Source organism: Enhydra lutris, unplaced genomic scaffold (assembly GCF_002288905.1).
Source record: "Enhydra lutris kenyoni isolate GAN:26980312 unplaced genomic scaffold, ASM228890v2 scaffoldscaffold50, whole genome shotgun sequence".
NCBI classification, from domain to species: domain Eukaryota; kingdom Metazoa; phylum Chordata; class Mammalia; order Carnivora; family Mustelidae; genus Enhydra; species Enhydra lutris.
Genome location: NW_019154134.1, coordinates 658,648 through 677,327, shown reverse-complemented (window position 1 = coordinate 677,327; position 18,680 = coordinate 658,648). Strand labels below are relative to the sequence as shown.

At 37.3% G+C, this 18,680-nt stretch overlaps 1 protein-coding gene across 1 annotated transcript in view; it reads right to left on the bottom strand.

The window, feature by feature from the left end:
• The window catches only part of LOC111156882 (Nedd4 family interacting protein 1), a 70,965-nt gene that overhangs the window by 7,877 nt on the left and 44,408 nt on the right, over nt 1-18,680 (bottom strand). Inside the window, exons 4-7 of the mRNA XM_022518014.1 lie at nt 6,341-6,428; nt 5,306-5,430; nt 2,982-3,048; nt 43-148 (exon numbers count right to left, since the gene is read on the bottom strand). Coding sequence (XP_022373722.1) covers nt 45-148; nt 2,982-3,048; nt 5,306-5,430; nt 6,341-6,428 — 384 coding nt within the window. The 3' untranslated portion in view covers nt 43-44. The remainder of the gene's footprint in view (nt 1-42; nt 149-2,981; nt 3,049-5,305; nt 5,431-6,340; nt 6,429-18,680) is intronic.

The following is an 18,680-nucleotide window of genomic DNA, read 5'->3' as shown; positions in this document are numbered from 1 at the left end:
TGATTATTCTGGGACTAAAATAAACTTTTGTTTTTTTAATACCTTTAATAAATAAAGAGAACTCTGGTCCTGGGGAGATTTGAGAAAGTTTCTGGCATCTTCCGAACCTTTGCATAATTGATAAATCCTCTGAGAAACAGGAGAAAGCCTGATTTAAAAAAGAAAAGTCAAGAATGAATTTAGTTTCCATATTAAGTCCCCTCCCCAGAAACATCCCTCTTGACAGCACTACTTCATTGTTATTCTGCTAAAAGCTATCAAAACATGAGTAATTTTCTCCAAAAATTTCCAAAGATTTCCATTTTTCAATGAGAAGACACAATCTCAAGAGCCCAAATAAAAGTCTTTTTGCACGTTAAGAACCTAAGTCTAAAAGGGAAATAAAAAATAAGATGGAGTTAAACATGTACATTTGGCAACTTGACACGCATCATCAAAACCTACCTTCTGGGTTCCCAAAAAGCATTTCAAGATAATTAACCCCCCACCCTGAACCCTGCCAAAAAGAACAGGTTATAAAATACTTTTCTGAAGTAAAAAGAGAAAAAAAAAATCCATCCCTTCCTGTCATATCGTTTTTTTCTGTCAACTGTACATATGCTGTCCACTAGATGTCAGGATCCCCTTACCTACTACAGTTCTTTTTTTTTCCCTTAACACCAATTTTTGTATTCTCAACTCTGAGCTCCATTTCTCTATTCTTAAAAAATATAGACAAGTAGGGTACACCTGGCCATTTATTTACCAGGCACTAAGGGAGTAAGACTAATTCTGTGCATCTACGCCAGCAGCTATCCATTCACAGTTGGCACCTCTTCTAACAATCTGTGGGGAAGGTGATGGGCCCCTCCTATGACACCTCACTTGCTCCTGGCCCTCCTCCATTAGAGCTGGTCCCTGAGTCTTAAGGGACTTTTTAAAAGCAGCATTATGGTGATGTAATTCACACAGCATGAATTTCTCTCATGCAATGTACACAGTTTACTGGCTTTAATTTTAGTATAGTTATGGAGCTGTACAACCAAGAATTATTATCTTTATTTTAGAACATTTTTAGTACCTCTAAAAAACTTGGTACCCATTCAGCAATCACTCCTCACTCCCATTCTGTTCAGCACCAAAAGCAGTAAGTGACTATAGAGTAGGGGTCCCTGAATCCTAGCAAAATGGAGACCACACCTAACCTATATAGAGGGGACACCTACAGCTCCACTCCAGTAAAAGGGTGGGCGCCATGTAGAAATAGAGGGCTGTTTTGCTAGATATTCCAATTTTTAAGGAAAGGAAAAAAAAAAATCAGACATTTTACATGGAAACTCTTGATTTTTAAATGATGACAGCTAATTAAAAAAACCTCTGAAATAACTGTGTAACAAACTAACTACAACTACTGGCTAGGCGTAGCTCACGGGCTGCCAGCTTCAGAGTTCTGTGTGTACCTACTGCAACAAAAGACCCCCAAAATTTCTGCAAGAAAAATTCCAAAAATGAGCCAAACACTGGGTTCAAATGCACAAATGATATCTGAAGCCTCACCATTTTTTGCTTACTAGTAAATAGTAAGATAGAAAGATTAATTCCAAGTATTACAAATTCATTTCCCATGAAACTTTAATATAGGCAGACAATCAATTCATTAGGTTTCTTTAAGTTATCTGTGTTGTCAACAATCAACACAGAAAATACTGTGAAAACACTGAAAATATGCTTAATGGCTGGTCCATTCAGGATCTGCTTGGATTTAGGCTTGGGGGGGGTGGGGGAGGACAGCCAGCCTTTTTCTTAAAAATACAATTCTGAGAATAAGCAAACCAAGAAACTATTCCTCCAAGGTAACTCTTCTTTGGGGCATTTTTATCATTAAGTATCTCAGTAATTAAGCAGGGGGGATCATGACTTCTCTTTCTGTGGAATTCTAATGACCATCAGCAGAACAGATGGTACCACTGGAGAGAATGGGGTGGTGTGATGTAAGACCCATATTTTCCAAGTAAAATATAGATTCAGCAATGCATGGTCTATCACCATAGGCAAAGCAGGTAGCTCCTGAATGTATTAAGCAACTCTTGATATGCGTGCTACACTGTACTCACTAGACCCATTAGCAGCATTGCCACCAAGGATCTTAATTAAGGTGGCAACAAGAAGGCCCAAGACGGGACAGGAGAAAGTAGTATCACAGAAGCCGAGAGAGGCAATTATACCATCTTCAACAGCTACAGGATGGCCCTGCTATAATTCTGTAGAAATGACAGCAGTGATGGTGGTCTGTTATTGTATCATACATATTCTTTATACAAGGAATGAAGAAACCACTATTATTCACCCCAATGTTCATTTCTTTGCTTTAAAGTGTCTTGAAAGAAAAGATTTTAAAATAAATACTTTATAATAAAAAGGATAATCTTAAGATGAAAACCTGAAATTGCCTAGCACTTTTTTTTTTTTTTTTAAGGTCTCCTCCTTATTGCTAAATAATTCTTATTCTCATCAGTATTGAACCAAGAATTCTGGAAACCCAATAATGATTCTTCTAGAAGTTATGTGTAGCAAGGCTATACATTTTGTTTCCTGCTAATAGATCCAACTGAACATTGGCCACATATACTCCTGAGTAGTTCAACTGCTTACAATATCCCTGTAAACAATTCGGGGTGGAGTTTGTGAACCCTTCTGTGGTGATAACTTCTCCAGGGGAAAAAACTCATAGAGTCATCTTATTACTGTGTCCCACTGGTCACATGGGAAACCTGAGAAGTACATATGAATGGGTTAGGAAAAACTGACCCCCACTAAGTGATGTTTTATTAACATGCACGTGGTGATGACAAACTAATCTTTAAGAAATATTTTAAAAATTATACTTATATTGCTAATATATTACTGTATTGTAAGCAAGATGAGGGGTTACTAAAAGTAATTTTACTTCTAAAATTTAACAATGATCTTTTCTCTCCTTTGTCTATGTTAAAAGCACTTACCTAAAACCAGGAACACCCACCAGAGCCAGTACTGACCATCAAAATATCCAGGGAAATAGGTGGAAAACTGAAAAATAAAGCAAATTAGTTTAAAGTAGCTTAGCAGGTAGAATTTCACATTTTAACTTAAGGGCACACAAAACAAGCTTTTTGTACACTAATGCTATCATTTAGCTCTCACAATTTTTTTAAGTGAAAATATTTTATATATTACTGACTTGTAATGATTATCATATACGCAGATGTATTTCCTTTTGTGGAAAGTCAATCTTGAAATACAATTTTGGGGGTGCCTGGGTGGCTCAGTGGGTTAAGCCGCTGCCTTCAGCTCAGGTCGTGATCTCAGGGTCCTGGGATCGAGTCCCGCATCAGGCTCTCTGCTCAGCAGGGAGCCTGCTTCCCTCTCTCTCTCTCTGCCTGCCTCTCTGTCTACTTGTGATCTCTCTCTGTCAAATAAATAAATAAAATCTTTAAAAAAAAAAAAAGAAAGAAATACAATTTTGGCTTTATAGACTTTGTTTTGAAATACTCGTCTGTTTATTTTTTTAAAAGATCTTCCCCACACAATATTCATCCTTCTAGAAATATGTGGGTTTTCTTTAAATATTTTATTTATTTATTTGACAGAGAGAGAGAGACAGCACAAGTAGGGGAAGCCGCAGGAAGAGGGAGAAGCAGGCTTCCTGCTGAGCAGGGAGTCTGACACAGGGCGCAGGGCTCCATAACAGGACCCTGGAATCATGAACTGAGCTGAAGGCAGTCACTTAACAACTGAGCCACCCAGGTGTTCCTAAAAATATGTTTTGATGATACTTTTACTTTGTCTACCCAGTGCCAAAACCAATTACTTTGTTCCTATTGTTCCGGTACGCCTTGATTTTGGAAGCTTTACATCACAATAATCCCATTCCTTTGCCAAATAATGGAACACTCTGGCCAATGGGAAGTCAGGGCTGCTGAAGTTTTCTTGTACTTCAAGAGCAAAGGAAGAGAATAGTTTTCTTTCTTCTGTTAAGCATGGCTGTGCTTCTGATGTGATGCCTGAAACCGCCAGAGCTGTTAGAACTCTGACGAGCAGCTATACCAACATGCTGATCCGGGCGTCAACTGTCCCTAATGATGTCAATGAAACACTGATTTCACGATCCTCCACAGCAGGACTTGTTTTCATGGGAAATAAATTCTCCCCGCTGTTTTCTAAGCCATTTTGAGCTCAGTTTTCTATTACTCCCAGACAAAGATATCCTGATATGAGTTGATTCATTCAATTCCTTTTTAACATTTCAGTCAGCTTAGTGAAAATTTTAGTTAAAAACTAATGTTATATGCTTTCTATTGGGGGCTTTTATATTCAAGAGTTTAACACAGTTTGAGCTTTAAAATACAGTATTTTATTTCTTAAGAGACTAACAATTTAAGATTTAGAGAAGGAATGAAAAACCTCTTTAGGGCTTGGGTTCTTCACCCAAGCCCATCGCTTAGCTGAATATGTATTAGCTGCCTGGGGGAAAAAAGTCCAAAACTTTTAATAGATTTTCAAAGGAACTCAAAATCCTAAAAATGTTAACAACTGGTTAGATCAATAAATTTGAAAAAGTCCAGTGGTGAGTCAACACCAATTAGTTAATAATGCCTATTTATGATGAATACATTGATTTTATCCATCAAGTTGACAAAAGCAATAAACTTACCTGAAATCATAGTACTTTAAGAGACTCGATCTTTTCAAGTATAAATTACTACAGCAATCCTGACTACCTAATAACTCCCAAATCACTAAAGATGTCTCTCTATTATAATATACTTTAGAGATAAGGCCCCTTAATGGAATAATACTTGTTAAACCATTTCGGCTCCCATTTTGCCATAACCAATGATTACTGGAGGGAAGAAGGAGGAAGAAACAAAGAGAAGGAAAGAGGGAAGAAGACACACCAAAACTTTAGCAGAATTAATGTGAGGGATGCTTGTTTTTGATGAGACACCAAAGAAGTGGTATCTTTCTTTTTATTACAAAAAGAACTAATTTCAGAACAAAAACACATATTATCATATCATAAACATTAAAAGCAGAGAAAGCAACTTGTGAACAACCTGTAGGATAGATGCCTTGGGACCACCAATATTCACTAGATTTAACTGTAACTTTCATGCATCAACCACCTGCAAATGCTTTTGGTTCAACTTCATGAAACCAGAAGAAAGACAAACCTAAAATCATTTTAAACATAAAAATAATGTTAAAAAAAAAAAAAGTCAAACATCCCAAGTTTTTCTACTTATTGTTGTGCTACAGGGTCTATCTTTTCTGGTATACAACTTACCCTGACAATCAGGATCCACTTAATTAGAGAGAGACCAAATCCTGAAATGGCCCCATATCTTCCTGCAGCTGAGGTGGTGAGGCAAAAAGACAGAAAAAATCCAATCCAGTTGAAGAGGAATGCCACTGTAGGCAGAAAAGAAAAAAGCCGTCAGACATGTTGTTACCCAAGAAGCAAGAGTGCTCTCTATACTTGCTTTTGCTTAAATGGCTTTTTCCAAGGATAAAAGATAGTCCCGCTCACCCACCATAACCCTTGCCCTACTTCCCCAAAACATCCATTCTGTCTTCTTCCCCCCCAAGAAAACCAAGAAACCATCTGCCCTGAATATCAGGTATTACACTGTTATGTCTGCTGCTATTCACTTTCAAAAATGCCTTAACATTCACCAAACTGTATACTTATGACTTGTACCCTTTATATATTACACTTCAGTAAATAAAATCTGATTCAAATTATTCATCCCCCTACTTCTATGAATTTTGACAGCTTACATTAAGGTTACCTCTAAAAAGTACTGTGTTTCCTTTATATATTTTTATTATAGGAAATTAAAAAATGGCTGCTCACTTCTAAGTAACACTCACGGAAAGTTGAATGCAAAATAACACCAAGTTAGGCAAAAAAAAAAAAAATTCAGTTGACTTTCATATGCCAGAAAATAGAAACATTAAAAAAAAAAATCCATCAGACTAAGGTCTTTTGAATTCCTACTCTACAGGGTCAGGTATGAGTAGGAGCAATGCTAAGGGTCTTTGCAAACCTAAAAGATGGGGCTCAGTTTATGTAAAAATACAGCATCCCTAAAATTGCCTCTTTTTATATTTTCTATAGCTATTTGTAGAAAAAGCAGATAAACACAAAGGATATTAAGATAAAAGTGAACTACGCTCTGAACATCTCAGTAAAAGGCATCAAACAAACACAATGTATTAAAATATTAGCTCAACTACTCATTTTAATTCAGTCAGATTCACCCATAAATCAAAGCACTCCAGTCTGTGGGAGGTTGTTTTGCTATGAGTAGTTACTTACTGAAAAAAGTTAACATGAAAATCCCATCATTTCCTATCCTCAGCTGGTCAGCATCATCAAAGTCATCTCTACCCACAAAATCCTCATCCTAAGTGAAAAGAAAAAGATTAAGTTAAATTCACAATGAATTAGTCATAGGCAAAAGAAAGGCATCAAGAAAAATAAGGAAGGGGATAAAAATGAGTACCAGGAGAAATTTTACTGCTTTGGCTCAATTCAAAACTAAGCATTGGGCTCAGTATGTGTTAAAAATTTCATTTTGTCATTTATGTAAAAGATATAATTAGAGAAAAAACAAATATTTCTTCCATCCCTAAAGTTTTCTAAATGAATCATTCATTTTATCGTCCAAGTTATTTAACAATGAGCTTCAAAAATTATAAAGTTCAGGGGTGCCTGGGTGGCTCAGTGGGTTAAACCTCTGCCTTCTGCTCAGGTCATTATCTCAGGGTCCTGGGATCAAGCCCTGCATCTGGCTCTCTACCCAGCAGGAAGCCTGCTCCCCACCCCCTCTGCCTGCCTCTCTGTCTACTTGTGATCTCTCTATCAAAAAAAAAAAAAAAAAAAAAAAAAAGAATTATAAAGTTCAATGAAATGTATTAACTCGTATGTGTCTAAAGCAAAGAAAGATACACATTTGGCTTAAATTTGGCTTACATTCTAAAACCACTAACCCAAGGGCAATTGGGTGGCTCAGCGGGTTAAGCCTCTGCCTTTGGCTCAGGTCATGATCTCGGGGTCCTGGGATTGAGCTCCGCATTGGGCTCTCTGCTTGGCGGGGAGTCTGCTTCCCTCTCTCTCTCTCTGCCTGCCTCTCTGCCTACTTGTGATCTCTGTCTGTCAAATAAATAAATAAAATCTTAAAAAAAAAAAATAAAACCACTAACCAGGGTCTTCTGGGGGCCCATAATATTATTATTCCAGGACCTATTAAGGAGCTCAAATGCTTTATAAGACCTGGGAGAAAAAGGAGAGCATGATCACACATGAAGAGGCCACAGGGCTGCCCACTGCTCAACTCCATAACTATTTGTTCACATTAGCATATAGATCTGAAACAACCTTACTTCCATGCTTACTGGCAGATAGGATCCTTTCCATCCTACCCTGAAAACATAATACTCCAAGTCTAGAAGGAACACAATCCTCATCAACATTAATGCCCATATATGTGGCCCACCTTTTCAAATGATGTAGGTTATGTGTTGAAATACTAAAAAATACATGAATACACACTTAAAAGTAAAAGTTAGATTTGTACACAGTTGAAGGTTCCCCAAATGAAAACAAAAACGAAAACAAAACTTTAGGGACAATCGAAACTCTCTCTACACAGACAGAAATGGGGCTGGGAAGTCCATGACAGGCCTGGGGAGGGGATATTAAAGAAAGGAAAGATGTCAGTGGCAGCTTCCATTTCTAACTTAACACATTTCTTCTCCTGTTAGAAAATTCTTACAATGTGTTTATGTTTTTTTATTTTTTATTTTTTATTTTTTTAAAGATTTTATTTATTTATTTGACAGAGAGAAATCACAAGTAGGCAGAGAAGCAGGCAGAGAGAGAGGAGGAAGCAGGCTCCCTGCTGAGCAGAAAGCCCGATGTGGGGCTCGAACCCAGGACCTGGGATCATGACCTGAGCCGAAGGCAGCGGCTTAACCCACTGAGCCACCCAGGCGCCCCAAATGTGTTTATGTTTTTTTAAAATACTAAATACCCAGTTTCTGACTTCATATTAGGAAAAATAAGGCTTTGTGCCTAATTAGACAGTAACAGATTTTTTACATAAATACTCAAAGATATACTACAAAAGGACATAGAAATATTTTCTAGTAATATCGCAGGTGTCTTCTGACTGTTCTTCCTATTCTTGCTATCTCTACTACCAGATTTCTCCTACAAATTGCTACTGGGTTAACGTTTCGAAAACACCATTCTTGTCTTACCATATCCCTGCTGAAAAACTTTGACTAAAAGAGTCTGTGTGACCTATGCTTAAGTGTAAATTCCTCAGCTTAGCATTCAAAACATACTATAACCTATAGTGTGGTCACAAACGCTTTGCTCAAGAAAAATCAATTACTACATTCACAGACCCCACCCCACACCAGGCTGGATTCACATCTGCTTTCTGCCCTTTTCCCTCTGGAATGTTCTTATCCATCAAATCTTAGGGTCTACTTCAGATCCCATCTTCCCCACAATCACACAGTAAAAAGTCACAGTTCTTAATGCTCACTGCACTTGTACTGCTGCTTAGATACTGGTATTTGTGGGCCTTTCCCCAGCTCTATTTAAGTGCTTATACTGTAGGAGTATTCCCTTATTCAAAGTTTTCTACTTCACCCACTGCAAAATACATAGCACACTGTGTAAGAAACTGGTCTACACATGCTTGCTAAATAATGTTTAACAGGTTCTTAAATATGTATACTCATCAAATAAAAGTATTCTAAGAAGCTCTGCTATTAATCAGAGCTAACCACTGCATCTATTTCCATTGGACAGTTACCACAGAGTCTAAAATGACTACAGAATACACATAGGATTTTAGAGTCTAGAACATCTGGGTGTGACTCTCACCTATGCTACTTAATAGCTGAATGACTCTGGGCAAATTACTTAATTAATCTCTCTGGGCCTCAACTTTTGCATCTGTAAAATGGGGATAATATAATCTCAACCTTGCAAGGTTATCATGAGGACTTAAAATAATATACTGGAAACTGAGCACAGTACCAAGCATGTCATTTGCTTCCAATAGAAGGTTATTACCCTAAGACTGTTCTACCCTTAGACCATAAGCTCCTTGAAGGGTACTAGTTTCTTCCGGCACCTGCAGGAAACGAGCCCATACTACTATATGGAATCAGCCTAGACTGGCCTTATAAACTATTATTTCTGCCAAGCAGTGGTTTCGGAAGCCCAACCACTCATAGTAGGTGTGGTCTGTACACAGTCCACTACTCTAAGTCCTGAACTTCTGGGGCCTATGCCACTGCACTGCCCAGGCTAAACTTCTGTTTTTATTCTTATTGTTCTCTCTGGTTTCCTTTCAGGACTGGAGTCTGGAACCCTGACTGCCCCTTTCTTAGGGAATGGATCCTACTCCATCATTTCCAAATATCTGGCCTAAGACCCCACCTACATCACCTTCAACCTAGATGAATATTTATGAAACCACATCTAGTCACTTGCAGATCTGACATCAAGAACAAAGTGTGTCCCAAAGTCTCCTGGCTTTCATCATACCCAATGTCTCCTACCGTGAATCACCATCATGCTAGATGGGATCTGAATTCACTATATCCCCACAGATGGAGTGGTCTGGAATGCAGGTGGCATGAGGTTCATTGAGACAATTGCTGGGGCCCTTTTATAAGTTTAATTCTATAAAGTTGAACTTATTCTTTCTATAGATCTGCCCAGCAGCTATCTACCTAACACCAAAATATGAAGTATGCAGATTTAAGGCAAAGTCAATATATCTGCTAAATCAGCCTCTGCTGAGACATTTCAGTCATGGCAGGAAAGCTGAGAAAATGGTGGTAAGAGTAGAGAGACAGGGAAAATAAGCTGGTCTGATTAGTGATTTTCTGCTGATTTGTACCTTTTACTACATCATTTCCCATATGAGTAAGATTTATTATCTCAAAAGAAAATGTGCTTGTTTTTAAAAATTAGCTGTACTTTTTACTAATCAGTACAATCCTAAGGAATACATCAAAAGAAAGTAACGAAAAGAACCTAATTTCCATAAAGCAGCCAGCAATTAACATGGTAAATTGGACTTACTCTTCCAGGAACCAAGGGGATAGTAGCTTCAGCCTTGGTTCTCTCAGCTTCATCGTAGCTGGGCAGCGTTGTCGCCACATTATAGGAAGGAGGCTTTGGAAATCCACACTCATCTTTGTAGTCAAAATATGCTGCAGAATAAAAAGGAAGTCACCATTATCTGACCATTAGCTGACCTGAGGAAAAAGAAGATTTCCACTAAGTCTGGCAAACAAAAAAACAGCCATTCCTCTTAGAGTACATATAGAATAATTGACTTGAGGGTGCCTGGGTGGCTTAGTCATCAGGCGTCTGCCTTCGGCTCGGGTCGTGATGCCAGGGTCCTAGGATCGAGCCCCACACTGTGCTCCCTGCTCTGTGGGAAGCCTGCTTCTCCCTCTCCTACTCCCCCTGCTTGTGTTCCCTCTCTCGCTATGTCTCCCTCTGTCAAATAAATAAAATATTTTAAAAAAGGAATAATTTAATTGAAATGTTTATGTATGAATATGAGATTGAGAATGATTTTTAAATTCATCCACCTTTCAATTATTTAAATTTATTCACGTAAATCACTCTGCCTTCCTTTCCAAATGTCCTGCTTAGATACTGGTATTTGTGGGCCTTTCCCCAGCTATATTTAAGTGCTTATACTGTAGGAGTATTCCCTTATTCAAAGTTTTCTACCCACCCACTGCAAAATACATAGCACACTGTGTAAGAAACTGGTCTACACATGCTTGCTAAATAATGTTTAACAGGTTCTTAAATATGTATACTCATCAAATAAAAGTATTCTAAGAAGCTCTGCTATTAATCAGAGCTAACCACTGCATCTATTTCCATTGGACAGTTACCACAGAGTCTAAAATGACTACAGAATACACATAGGATTTTAGAGTCTAGAATATCTGGACTAGAATAACACTTTTTCAATTGTTACATGTACGTTCAAAAAAGCATTTAATATTAATAGTGGCATAAAGACAACATTTAAGCCAAAAATACCTCACCTCTCTATGTGCAAGCTGTACCATGGTTTCCTCCCACTTATAAACAGGTAAACAAACTTAATAAAAAAGTCACAGTGTGGGCGCCTGGATGGCTCAGTCCTTAAGAGTCTGCCTTCGGCCCAGGTCATGATCCCAGGGTCCTGGGATCAAGCCCAGCATGGGGCTACCTGCTCAGCAGCAAGCCTGCTTCTCCCTCTCCCACTCCCCCTCTTCATGTTCCCTCTCTCGCTGTGTCTCTTTCTGTCAAATAAATAAAACCTTTAAAAAATAAAAAAAAAAAAGATAAAATAAAAATGTCAAAAACCAATGCCTTTAAAAAAAAAGTCACAATATTTTAGCATATTGATTCTTACACATTTGTTTTACCATGTACTGGTTTGTATGATGGGCCTAAGGTAACTAATACAGTTACAAAGCCATTATTTATTTGAATTAAATCTTTTATTTTCTCTTTTTAATGCTGCATCTTCATTCTCATTAACTGCTATTATAAGAAACTCAATATTTATTAGAAAAGAGCTATTAAAATGTATTAAATTTCTGCACAATTTTTTAAAAACAAACATCTTGAGGAAAAAATGTCTTATAGTTCATCAAGATTAACATTTTTCTTTTTTTCCTCTGGTTAATTGTAATAAACTTCCAATTTTACTGTAATATATTACTGAAATCATGAATCAATACAATTCACCTCATTAACAATGTGAAGAAAATTCTATTGCATTTGCACAGGCAGAAAAAGCATTTTATAAAATTCAACACGTTGCCAGTAATAAAAACCCTCAGCAAATTAGGAATAAGAGAAAATATCTTTAATCTGATCATAAGTATCTATGAAAAACCTAAGTAAATATTATAATTGTAAATGTTTAAGTTTTTTCCCCTAAAATTGGAGATTTTAGACAAAAATGTCCCTAAACTTAGAGATTTAGACAAAAATGTCTTAACATTACCTTAAAGGTCCTACTAGTTGATGTAATATGGCAAGAAAAGGAAATTCAAAACATAAGTATTAGAAGGGACAAAATAACTGTCCTTAATCATGGATGACACAATTATAGATATATCAAATCCAAGAGTATCTACAGACAGAATTAATATATGAATTTATTAGCAAAGACTCTACATACAAAGTCTCTGGATGGATATAAACCATCAATGGTACTTCCATTTGCCAGCAACAAATAGAAAATAAAATCATATATGGAACATTTTTTACAACAGGATGAGGAATAAATCCAGTAATAAATATGCAGGTCCCCAATATTGAAACCCACAAAAAACTATTGAGAGGATTAAAGAAGATCTTAATTAGATGGAGAGATATGTCATGTTTACAAACTGGAAGCAGTATTATAAAGATGTTAATTCTCTTCAAACTGACCCCCAGATTCAGGACAATTTCAACTACAATTCCAGTTTTTGTTTGTTTTGTTACATTGTACAGAAATTGACAAGCTAATTGTAAAATGTATATGGAAATGCAAAGGCCAAGAAAAACCAAAGCAATCTTGAAAAACAAAAAGTCTGAATGACCTATATTACCAGATATAATTAAAACGGTAGGGGATGGGCATAAAGATAAATAAATAGACCAAAGAACAGTATACTGAGTCCAGAAACAGATCCACTCATATATGGCCACCTGATTTACAATAAAGGTGACACTATGAAGCAGTGGAGAAAGAACAGTGTTTTCAATAAACGGTAATGTAAGAACTGGCTATCCATACAGAAAAACAAATTGATCTTGACCACTACCTTACAGTACACAGAGAAAAACAATACCAGATGGAATAGAAATCTAAACGTGAAAAATAAAATACCACAGCTTTTAGAAAATATACGAAAATGTGTTACTGAAACTAAAGAGGCCACCTAATCCAAATGAAAGAATTTGTTTTTTTCCAAGTCAAATTGCTATTTTACATACATGCATACACATGTATATATACATGGTACAAACCAATGCATCATTTTCTATCAAGTCTCTTTATTTTTCATCAAATCAAACTAAGTCATTACAACTTGAAATGTACAATATAAATTAGCCCACTGCCATTAATTCTGAATACATGAATAAAACTGATACCTACCACTATCTTAAGTTGAAGAAAATCAACATGTGTATTTCCCTATTTCAAAAGATTTCTTAAATGGGATCCATCAATATAGATACTCATATACTTTTAAGTTTCAATCAAAAGTCTAACGACAATCTTTCAAGTTTATGTAATACATTCAGAACAATCAAAAAAACCCAATACTTCTTAGACTGTTCAACTTAATATACCACAAATTAAAATAGGTAGTTATGCAAAATAATTTGTGCTTTTTTCCCTACCAATATGCATGTGTCTTTTTGTTTCTAACCACTTTTCTCATAAATGGACTAATTGGTACCTACAGTCAGCATTTATCTAAAAATAAATAAGCAATGTTAATTTAACAACAAGGAGTGGGTAAGGCCATTTAAGCCATTTTAGAGCTTTCCTTAAAAAGTACTAGTTTTAGATGCTTTTAAATAAAATTAATACAAGGAGACAGGGTTCAAAGGTTGAAGTCAGAGTGGAGGCAAAAAACTTCGTGACCCACGTTCTTCTTCATTATAATGGCAGAGACCAACAGGGACCAACAAACTTAATCCCACATCAACTGACAATAGCTGCCCCAAGTGCTGTATTGAAAAGGATTCTGAGCCTGTGTCTGGGATAAATGGTGTCTTCAACTTGCTTATCTACCCTGGGAGGAGGATGGGTTCAGTGGAAGCACCATGGGCCATATACTTGACACTCTGCCACACTTCTCCTTTAGAGAAAATGGAAGATGGCCCATCACAACCGGTCAATTTTCAGCAACTAAAGCAGCGCTGCTCATCAGGCAGCTTGAAGCTACCCAAAGATCTCAACTGTTGGTATTTTTTCTTTCTCTTCCCCATCCCTTCTACATAAACATGTGAAAATGTAAAAGACAGTCTGGCATAAGATGTGAAGATGAAAGACTGTTTAAGGAGGGCTTAAACTATGAGGAACACCATGAAAGAGCTGAGAGACTTCCAGGCTTTTTTTATTAAGAATTTACTAGCACAAAAAAAAAACAAATGTACTATGTTCCAGGTCCCAGGTCGCAGGCACTAGAATCACAAAGAACAAAACAATAAGGAAGCTACGGAAAGAATAAAAATCAGATGATCACCTGGTTGCTCAATTTCTTCCTTTATATTCTGTTGGAATGAAATTGAGTTCCATAAAAAAAGCCACACTGAAATGGAGTTTTAAGTGTTTTTCAGAATAGTAACATGAGTTTTTTTTCACTTTTGGCAATAAACTACAAAAAACATCAAAGACTTTTTAGGGAAAGCTAAAGCAAAGACAAAGACAAGTAAACACATGCTGGCCGAGCCTCTGGCCAAGTGCATTTCGAGAGTCTAAGAGTTCCTTTGCCAGTTACCTACCTGCGCTCTCTGCAGAGATGCTGCTGTAAGGTGGAGGGGCGTCGCCTCCAGCCTGTTCTGGCTCTCCAGGCTCTTCCTCATTCTGCAACTAAATAAAGATTCCACATTTTAATCCAAGTAAAAGCCGATTAGACAGAGAAGAACCTGAAAACTAGAAGAGCCCTTCTGGAAAACTATTTGGTAGCATGTTTCAAAAGGCTTAAAATGTGTAACTGCTTTACACAGTATTCTGCTCTCAGGAATTTATCCTAAAGAAATAGAGGCAAAAAAAGTAGATATAAAAGTTACTGCAACAAAAAATAGAAACAACCTAAATTCCACCCACAGGGGACTTATTAAAGAAATTATAGTTTATCTCACAAATGATCACTAAGCATCCATAAAAATGAAAATAAAGAAAATGGGATGGCTTGAACAGATATTTATGCTGTATTGTTACATGAAAAAAGCAAAATTTACCAAATAGTATGCATAATATACTCTGGCTTTGAAAGACCGATATGTGAAGGTCTAGAATGAGAGACATCTACAGTTTACAATGTTTACCTCTAGCTGATACAATCATAGGGAATTTTATTTTGTTGTTTATATGTGTATTTGAATTTTTTGTAGTGAACACTTAGCACTTGTGTAACTTTTTAAGTTGGAAAAATAATCCAATAATAATCTGTTAAAGATAAATCACAACAAACCAAGGTGTGCCACTATATTCAGTTTGCACAGAGAAATTGAATCTTAAAATAACTGAGACACTTACGAAAACATAAAATTCAACATAATTCTACATATATAACCTCTGTTAACAAATCTCCCTCTTCCCTATCTCAGCCATTTTCTCGGTCAAATCTACAGCCCCAGTTACTTTAAATAACTCACACTAAAAGTGTGTCTTTCTGCAATTGCCAGTCTGTATAGTCTACCCAACTCATCTTCACAGAACAAAAACATCTGATTTAACTTTTCTAGTGTGACAATTAACTACAGCTCTTTAAAAAGGTTAACTGGGGGGTGCCTGGATGGCTCAGGGGGTTGGGCCTCTGACTTCGGCTCGGGTCTTGGTCCCGGGGTCCTGGGATGGAGCCCTGCGTTGGGCTCTCTGCTCTGCGGGGAGGCTGCTTCCCACCCCCCCCACCCCTCCACCTGCTGCTCTGCCTACTTGTGATCTCTCTCTGTCAAGTTAATAAATAAAATCTTTAAAAAAAAAAAAGGTTAATTGGCTGAGAATGGGAGTCCATCTGTAAGTAATAAGAGTATTTATCGACATAAATAACTTGGGGGTCTGGGTCCTGCCATATGCCATCATAATACACAGAGCCACAGAGCCGCTTGTAAAATACACACCTCCCTTAAACTGACTGCTACAGACAACTCTACCTTGAACTGAGACAGGAAGACAGAGAGCTAGACCTCCTGTAACATGAAGCAGAGCTCCCTAATTCCTTAAATTTTTAATTAACCATCTCAGTCTCTATCCCTATGCTATTCAAAATCAGAAACCAACAAAATTTTTCTGATGAACACGGCAATGTACTGAATTTCAAAGGAATTCTTGTGCCAAATTATCATCAACATCTACCACCTGAGCACATTTTTCTGAACCCTAGAACTCTAATGCTAAACTTAAGGCACTCCCAAAATAACTGTACTGTAACCTAAGATAAATTTCCTCTTAAAGAGGCATATAGTGCAAAATAGCTACAGTAAAGCCACATGTTCCTGGGACACCAAATCAGTTAATTATTTAAATAGAGTTCCTGGAGCCATGGTTTACTTGTAATTCTTTCAACATTATAAGAAGCTCCAGACAGGGTATTCTCAGCCTACTCCCACCTAACTACTCTTGTGCTCTGAGAATGTCACAGAAGAGTCAGCAGCAAAAACAGAGGCAAATACGGACTTTACAAGAATCCTACCTCAATATACTGCAGCCAGTCATGTTCTTTATCTAAACCAAGCCTGGAATTTTTGACCCATTTTAGATTTCCTGAGCTTGGTCAAATAATCATGTTACCTCTGCATAATTTAGGGTTTAGAAAGGAAGTGTGACAATTCTGAGAAATACAGAAGTCCAGAGAATAAAGAGTTCTTATGTGCCAGCATCTATGAGATAGGTTGCCTGTCTCCTAGCAACCTGGAGATGTGCAATTTGATCATCCCACGCCAAGGTAAGAGATAACAGAGCAAGAAATTCCAACTGTCTCAGAAACCCCCATTTTCTCTTCGGTGAGGGAAAAAAACATTTCCAGGTCAAGTTTTTTCCCTCCATTAAACTTCAACACTTTAGAATCATGTACTATTTCTTTAACTGAAAACAAAAACAAAGATGATTAAAAAAAAAAAAAGCCACCCACTATGACTCTGGAGGTTCCACATACTGGGATGATCCCAGGACCTCACTTTACAGGCTTCCCAACAATGCCCTATTTTCTACATGCTGGTTATAAGTTTAGGTTCCACCAAGAAATGTGTTGAAATAAGATACTACCAGGTGGGGGAGAAAAGAAAGAGGCACAACCTGCAGCAAGTATCTAGTGACCACCACCCCTAAGCATACATCTTTTTACACTTGGGGGCCATCTATGGCCATTAATTTGGCTTTGCCATCAAACAAATCAGGTACTCATTAACAAGGCTGGGGGCAGGGGGTTGGCAGAAATGCACACCAGAACTACAGTGGGACATATCTATCTCTAAGGTTATAAAGTTGGTTACTCGGTTTCAAAATGTAATTTTAATGTTCCCTTTTCTGTCCCTGGGAATCTTTCTTGTGCAGTCCTCCTGCCACATCTCTGAGGCTCAGGCTCTCTCTTGAGACTCTCTCAGAGAAATAGGATCATTGTCACTTTGGGGCTGGTGTTGGAAAGATGCCCAGCCTCTCCTGTCAAGAAGGTCGGTGGGAGCATGAGTCCAACCTGTTACAGAATCCTGGCTGTAGGGGACAGTGTGAGAGGCAGGGTTGGAAAGAGGTGAGAACTGCTGCTCTCTCCCTGCTGTGGTCTTAGCTGTGGTAGGTGGGGAGAATCCTTTGATTTTATCTATGACATAATAAATACCCACTGGGGACTGATTTCTTTTCTGCCATGTAACTTTTCTTAACCATTCTGATCAACTTCACTTATCTCTAAGTAAGACTTAAATGGTATTTTTTTTCAAAATAGTAATTAATTACACAATTACCTATGCATGCCATATAAAGTACTGAGTTTAGTAGAAAATCACCTAAAATTACCCAGGTCTCCATCCCTGAAACAGGAATAATCCAATCATCTGAAAATCTGTCTGACCTTTCTCTTCACCACACCCCCACTGTGCTTTCACCCTTACGTTCCTGATTACTGATGTTCCACTCTACACTCTGAGTAGACCCTGTCATGGCTCTCTAGAAGAACCCTAAAACCTTCCCACGTTTCCACTTTGCATATCACAATCTGCTATGGTACCTCTTGGCTTGATCACTTCCAATTTTTTTTATTATTATTTACCTACAAGCAGATGTTAATAATGTCTTGTCCTCTAGATTTAGCCAGTGAAAGACAGCACATCTAAAATAAAGGATGTTACTCCTTACTACATCCCTCTGTGTCTTATCAATACTGTTGCTATTAGAATCAAATACATGACCTTTTACCTAAACAACAGTTTAACGAATCTCCCACACAGAAATCATACATAGCTCTAGTTCTAATAAAAGCAAACTAGATTTTAATAAGTTTAAGGACACTTATACCCTGCAGGTTTAAATTCTTAAATTTGAGTTCCCACCCCAGCAAGAAGGCCTCATCACTCCTCTGTCCTAAGTAGTTCTAAAGATGGTCTTCCATTTAGAAATGAGCTGTTTTTAATCAAGAACAGAGCCAGGACTAGGATAGGCCTAAATTAAGGGCTAACATTTACAACTGTTGGATGGCAGGACCTAAGGCTCTTAAAAGTCATTCTTGGATTCTATTTACTAAGACTGGGAGAACAAAAAACCCTATTAAACAACAAAGAGAAAAACAAAAAATCCATAAAGCCTTATACATGACAAGAGGTACCAAAACATACCTCATAATTCACACAAACACAACAAGCATGTGGAAAATAATGCTGAACTATCCAATAA